Source organism: Nicotiana tomentosiformis, chromosome 8 (genome assembly GCF_000390325.3).
Source record: "Nicotiana tomentosiformis chromosome 8, ASM39032v3, whole genome shotgun sequence".
In the NCBI taxonomy this organism is placed as follows: Eukaryota; Viridiplantae; Streptophyta; class Magnoliopsida; order Solanales; family Solanaceae; genus Nicotiana; species Nicotiana tomentosiformis.
The window spans coordinates 146,513,851-146,521,155 of NC_090819.1; the positions used below are offsets into that span (position 1 = coordinate 146,513,851).

General features: G+C 38.2%; 1 protein-coding gene across 1 annotated transcript; it reads left to right on the forward strand.

Annotated features, from left to right (window-relative positions):
* Positions 1-2,975: 2,975 nt before the first annotated feature.
* On the forward strand, positions 2,976-6,354 carry LOC104114157 (granule-bound starch synthase 1, chloroplastic/amyloplastic). The gene is made up of 13 exons (XM_009624537.4): positions 2,976-3,329; positions 3,463-3,543; positions 3,626-3,724; positions 3,838-3,927; positions 4,017-4,080; positions 4,166-4,266; positions 4,358-4,467; positions 4,550-4,793; positions 4,888-5,064; positions 5,155-5,346; positions 5,488-5,574; positions 5,683-5,811; positions 5,900-6,354. Exons 1-13 carry the CDS (start codon positions 2,976-2,978, stop codon positions 6,014-6,016), a joined length of 1,845 nt encoding a protein of 614 aa, XP_009622832.3. The 3' UTR covers positions 6,017-6,354.
* Positions 6,355-7,305: the final 951 nt, after the last annotated feature.

Genomic DNA, 7,305 nt, shown 5'->3' on the forward strand with positions numbered 1-7,305 from the left:
TCCAAAAGTCGTGGGTTAGAGTTCTCCTAACCCTAGTCCAAATCGGCTTCAGGGGTGGATGCGACGCATCCACCTCGTCCTCCATTTCTTAACTTTGCATGTGAGGGTGGACGCGACGCATCCACCTTCTCTTCTACTTCCCACTTTTGCGTGCGAGGGTGGATGCGACGCATCCACCCTTCTCTTCTACTTCCTAGTTTCGGACGCTATGGGCCGACTTCACTGCTAAGGGTGCACGAAAGATGATGTTTTTCTAGGTTGGATGCGACGCATCCAACCCTTCTTCCTCTGGCTAGACCACATTTTCTTCATATTTTGTACTCCAAACACCTTAAATCGTCACACATAACTTAATTAGTTATAAAACCAATAATTAAACCATGTTGGGCATTTTAAAGATCAAATAATATCAAGAAGTGATTAAAACATGGGTAAAGTAACATCAACACATATCGAAATATGCCAAACATCAATTAGCCCATTGTTTCGCGCCATTAATTAGCCGCAAAAGGTATATGATGAATGACATTCACAATTTCTTCCTACTGGCCCGCCACGCCCCACCTAGTATCTCGTAATTCCTTTGCTCTTTGGATATTTTCTGCCAAGTGGAAGAGCATACAAAACCTAAACAGGGACAGGTTACGTGCTACTAAGTCACGTGAAGTTCGTGTGTATGTGTGTGTTAATGGTCATACATCTCAGTATCGTTTTATAACGATTTTCCTTTGTTGCACAGTATTAAATTTGATAATAAATTCACTGGTGATGAATATAATACTATTTCAATCCTAATGAAATAGATTAACTTTGACTTGCCTTTTATTTTTGTGAGATGATACGTTTTTCTTCCTACAACTGCTCAATTTAGCACTAAGTTGTATTACGCTATCCTAATTCAACCATTAATAACCAACGACTACTAAAACACTTATTTTACCAAGCCTTATAATTAGATGTTCTTTATCATAACAAATGAAATGTCGATAATTGAGTTAATATATGGATTTGCATAACTTGTCTTGAACGGCATATAAAGATCTGAAAGAGGATGGAAATACAAGCGGGCACAAGTAAGATATGTGGCTCAAGTCCAACTGAAACACCAAATAAATGTAGTAAACGAAATGGGATGAAGGGAAATTTTGAATAAACAAGCTAACAGGGAGTTGTGAATTTGGGGTAGCATGTTAACCGTAAATTTTGGACGGGTAGGAAGTGCGCAAGAAAATTGTGGACATAAAAATCTAGTCGATAGACCACTACCCGCACTAACTTCTAGAAATGCATGAGATTTTTATTTTACTTTTTTTTAGATTATATATAATTATACATATATTATATATTTATCGAATATTTTTAATTTAAGTGATAAGATAAGCAATTAGTTGAGTTAATTATTCTACTTAATACATTGGTATGCCACTTGAAATACATAGGAATGCGACAGGAGATCCAAATTGGTGTATCAAATGACACAAAATCTAGTGGTATTCGTACGATTTGTTTAGTTGATCACATGTTCATATACTAGGAGACAGAAGACCATATCACATCAACAAGAAGAGGAGCCCTTTGCGAGGCCCAAGTTGAAGTTGAGCCGTGAATTGGAAAGAAACAAACAAATAAACAAAAATTAAGCAGCGACGTCGTTAGCACTTAGCTCAACTTGAGATAAAATCTCGATAACCAAAGTCCAAAACCCAGCATATTCGCAGGAGCGTTAGGTGACAAGTCCCTACGTACTGTTTCCATAACCATGTGATTTTCCACTAATACTGAGGGATAGCCACCCATTATTCTAATGACACGTGTCGCCAATGAAAACTTACCAACTTGCTACAAATAATGAAGACTCTCAGCCGTTGGTTCCTCCTCATTCATTCAAAGTAAAATTCATTTCACCAACTCAGCTCACATCACTTCCCTGTGAACTGGGTGGTACATTTTATTCGTCTCATCATCTTCCCTTTCTTATTGATCTTCTGCCCAACTCCTTAATACCCTCCCTCTTTCACTTACTTTTTCACGTTCAAATCTAATACTAGCTGATTTCCAGGTACAGTGATCGATTATCTTTACTTTTTTATGTCTAGAATTGAAAACATTAAGTGATAGCCTTTCAGTCTTATTCCATAGTAATATATATTATTATCTTGATTCGTTCCGCAATTGAAGCATTTTTTTAATGTGCTGTTGTATTTCGTTAAATGATAGCCTTCCAGTCTTATTCCATATATATATATATATATATATATATATATATATATATATATATATATATTATAATCTTTGATTCACTCCGCAATTGAAGCATTTTTTTTAATGTGCTGTTGTATTTCGTTACTACTCACTGGTAAGTGGTAACGCACAGGCTTGATTTCCTTTTTCTTTTCTTTTCATTTTTTATGTTGCGAACTGAGAAGTGGTAATGTAATAAGTGTCTGATGCTCTTCTAATTTTGCTTTGTCTATACATTTATTAAAGTCCTCGGCAAAAAGCAGATCTTTTAAGCATCCACTTTTTTGTGGTTGATTCTTTTGCCTAAAAGGTGCAAGTCATCTGTTTTACTTCCTACATCTTTAGACGGAGCACTAAGTCCAAGCAATAGTTCACTTTTAGAGTGAACAGTGACTGAAAATGATAACTTAATGCTTTCCCTGACATATGCTGATGCTGGCCTCGAATTCACTGTGGCTTTGGTAATACCCCATTGCTGCATTAATTTCTTGTTGTAATAGGAGCACGATGAAAATGACATGATTTATTTATTGCATGAATGAGGAATCATCAATGATAAACGTTAAGGCTCTTAAGTGCATTTATGTCAGAAATCAATTTCTGGAGGGTAAAGTATACAACAAAGTTTTGCAATGCTATGTTGTTCCTTTAAGTTGGTATAAGACTGTAGCTTAGTCTCTCGTAGATTCTCATTCTGAATACCCCCTTCCTTCTTGTAGACCGCAATATCACACATGGCAAGCATCACAGCTTCACACTTTGTGTCAAGAAGCTCAAATGTCTGCAGTGGAGCAGCCTCTGTAGACACCAGAGCAAACTTGTCACAGATAGGGCTGAGGAACCATGCTCTGACTCACAATGGGTTGAGGGCTGTTAACAAGGTTGATATGCTGCAATCAAGAACTAATACTAAGGTAACAGCCAAGAAATCCAGCAAACAGGGATCCGGAACTGAGATGGAGAGGCCATCAGGTACAATTGTTTGTGGAAAGGGGATGAACGTGGTCCTTGTTGGAACTGAGGTCGGTCCTTGGAGCAAAACTGGCGGGCTAGGTGATGTTCTTGGTGGACTACCACCAGCCTTGGCAGTAAGTATCAGTCTTTGGTTTGGTTTTTATTACATTGTCGTACTCATTATTTTGTTTTAGTTTGAACTGCATCAGTTTGCAACTGATCTATGTCTCAACTCTTAACGTGTCCTAACATACGATAATCATTTAGGCCCGTGGACATCGCGTAATGACAGTATCTCCCCGTTATGACCAATACAAAGATGCTTGGGATACTAGCGTTGTCGTTGAGGTACTCCTGTAGTAACTGCCTATGATTCAATATATCTGTTCCATTCCCCGATTCAAGCATGTGACCCCTGCTTCGTCTGCAGATCAAAGTTGGAGACAAAATTGAAATTGTTCGTTTTTTTCACTGCTATAAACGTGGGGTTGATCGTGTTTTTGTCGACCACCCAATGTTCTTGGAGAAAGTAAGCATAGTCTAAACACTTGGAGAGGTCCTGAGGGATACTCCAATGTGTGAATACACAGAACACATCGATTTGAATTTCTTTTGACTCTACTGGTGCTTTTACCCTTGAAGGTTTGGGGCAAAACTGCTTCAAAAATCTATGGCCCTAAAGCTGGACAAGATTATTTGGACAATGAACTTAGGTTTAGCTTGTTGTGTCAAGTAAGTTAATTGTTGGACTATTGTCTTGACTCTATGTGCCATTTTACTCGGTCAATCCTTATTTAACCTTGTTTTCTTGTCACTCTCAGGCAGCTCTAGAAGCACCTAGAGTTTTGAATTTGAACTGCAGCGAATACTTCTCGGGACCATATGGTAACACCTCCCAGTTTCAGAAAGCTCCTTCGCAGTCATAGTATGTCCTAGTAGGTAATCATCTTTATTGTGCCTATTTCTACAGGAGAGGATGTTGTCTTCATTGCCAACGATTGGCACACTGCTCTCCTTCCCTGCTACCTAAAGTCGATGTACCAATCAAGAGGAATCTATGTGAATGCCAAGGTAAAAGTCTCATTGTTGTCACTTTATTGCACTTTAATATGCCAATAAAAAAGATTGTACTGATATATGATAAATTTCACATTGCCTCCAGGTCGCTTTCTGCATCCATAACATTGCCTACCAAGGCCGATTTTCTTTTTCAGACTTCTCTCTTCTCAATCTGCCTGATGAATACAAGAGTTCTTTTGATTTCATTGATGGGTATGAATTTAATTCTTGGAATCAAACCACCAACTTTAGAAGTCTTTTGATGCTAGTAAACTCAGTCTTTTTAATCTTGCAGATATGAAAAGCCTGTTAAGGGTAGGAAAATCAACTGGATGAAGGCTGGGATATTGGAATCACATAGGGTGGTTACTGTGAGCCCATACTATGCCCAAGAACTTGTTTCCGGTGTTGACAAGGGTGTCGAACTGGATAACGTCCTTCGTAAGACTTGCATAACTGGGATTGTGAATGGCATGGATATCCAAGAGTGGAACCCAGCAACTGACAAATACACCGATGTCAAATATGATATAACCACTGTAAGATGGGATCTTTCTGACTTCAGGATATGCTGAAATATTTTGTAGGTTTATGAAATGAAGGAGTTCTGTGCTAATCAAAATCTCTATACAGGTCATGGACGCAAAACCTTTACTGAAGGAGGCTCTTCAAGCAGCAGTTGGCTTGCCTGTTGACAGGAAGATCCCTTTGATTGGATTCATTGGCAGACTTGAAGAGCAGAAAGGTTCTGACATTCTTGTTGCTGCAATTCACAAGTTCATCGGGTTGGATGTTCAAATAATAGTCCTTGTAAGTAGTGAATAGACTCATGATGTCTGCCTTGTTGTGGTTACTTGTGCTGAAAATTGAAATTGACTTGCAACTTGTCCTATGCATTAGGGAACTGGCAAAAAGGAGTTCGAACAGGAGATTGAACAGCTCGAAGTGTTGTATCCTAACAAAGCTAAAGGAGTGGCAAAATTCAATGTCCCTTTGGCTCACATGATCACAGCTGGTGCTGATTTTATGTTGGTTCCAAGCAGATTTGAACCTTGTGGTCTCATTCAATTACATGCTATGCGCTATGGAACAGTAAGAATCTTAAGACCTTAGTATCCTTCTACTGATTTTTAAAAAAAAAAGAATCATAAGACCCCAAAAGTTGTTACTCCAGCAGGCTTTTCGTTGCTAAAAATTGGTTATCTGGTTTTAACATAATCATCTTTGAATCAGGTGCCAATCTGTGCCTCAACTGGTGGACTTGTTGACACTGTGAAAGAAGGCTATACTGGATTCCATATGGGAGCCTTCAACGTTGAAGTATGTGATTTTACATCAATTGTGTACTTGGACATGGTCCATCTCGTTCTGAAGATTTATCCCTTATTGCACAAACATTAACTTATTATGCTTCTTGAATCTGGTCAGTGCGATGTCGTTGACCCAGCTGATGTGCTTAAGATAGTAACAACAGTTGCTAGAGCTCTTGAAGTTTATGGCACCCTCGCGTTTGCTGAGATGATAAAAAACTGCATGTCACAGGAGCTCTCCTGGAAGGTAGGGATCAATTTGATAATTTCTGTAGGTACGTGTGGGTTGTGGTTCTCGTCAATGAGTGATAGCAACTGTTCTTTAATTTATGCAGGAACCTGCCAAGAAATGGGAGACACTGCTATTGAGCTTAGGAGCTGCTGGCAGTGAAGCCGGTGTTGAAGGGGATGAAATCGCCCCACTTGCCAAGGAAAATGTGGCCACTCCCTAAATGAACTTCGGTCATATATATATCCTTGTTTCAACAATAAGGCCATTAAACTAACGTATCCAGTAAAAACATGTGGAATCAAATGGCATCAATCATCAACTAGATGATTTGGTTTCTCCTAGCAAGCAGCGTAGCAGGCTGTAAAACTCTGATTAACGTTTTTGTAGGGAGGGCTATTTAAGGTGGTGTTGATCAATGACAATAGTAAATAGTTACTACTAACCAATGCAACAACTTAAGAGATGGAGAACTAGTTGTGTGAATTCGTTGTTCTTTACTGGCATAATTATTTGCAGTACATGCATAATGAAAATTAGAAAAGGAATCATGTTTTCCTACCTCTGAGGCTTTCATTTATGCTCATCCCGCAGTTGATGTCTACAATTGCCGCTTCATTGTATGATCCTCCACGTTCTCATTAATCTCCAGAAGTTTACAGTTGCAATCTAGAGCTAGAAGTTTAAGTTATGAATTTCTGCGTAAAAGTCGTTTTTAATAGAGAATGGAAAGAACTCAATCAATTACAATTTACACAAGGTCAGAATCTCAAATTATTTGGTTGATCACATGAACGACGCTTAACATGTGCACAATTTCTTCGAAAAGGAAAAGTGGTTATTCTCAGCCCTTGATGACTGTGAATGTCATTAAATCAACATGGCAAGATTCTCAAAGTTAAGAAACGAAATTCTTCATTTTACTTTAATAGTTGTTGTCAACAAAATACTGCTGTATTACTCCACGTACTATAAAGTAATGTATCCGTCCTGTCAATTGCTGATTGATCCATTGATTCAGAGGTAAAATGAGCAATAGATTAGAGGCTATGATTGATATAATTACCTCACTAAGCTGGACGTGAAAAACCAAACCATCTGGTTTGTCCATTTCCAATCAACATTTTCATTATTGCATTTAGGTATCACCGAAAGATTTTTTGACATTTTACAAACCCCCCCATCTTTTTTTTTTTTTTTTTTTTTGTCTGCTTCGCATTCAAAAAGTAAGTAGCATGATTGAGGAGCGGAATGGCCTCCAGCTCAATCAAGGCATCTTCCTTTACACAATCCTATAACGGCACCTGGCTACTACTCTATTAGTATTTCTTGTCCAAACATCACGCGGAGAGAGAGTTGCGTCTAGGCATGTGCCTTTTCAATTAATCAACTATACTTACAAATGTTACACATCTATTTTATTCAAATCGAATCAATATGATTCTAAATTCTATGTCTACTGTCTACTAAGCTTTTAATGCAGCTAAATTGATCTACTTTAGTTTTATTCTT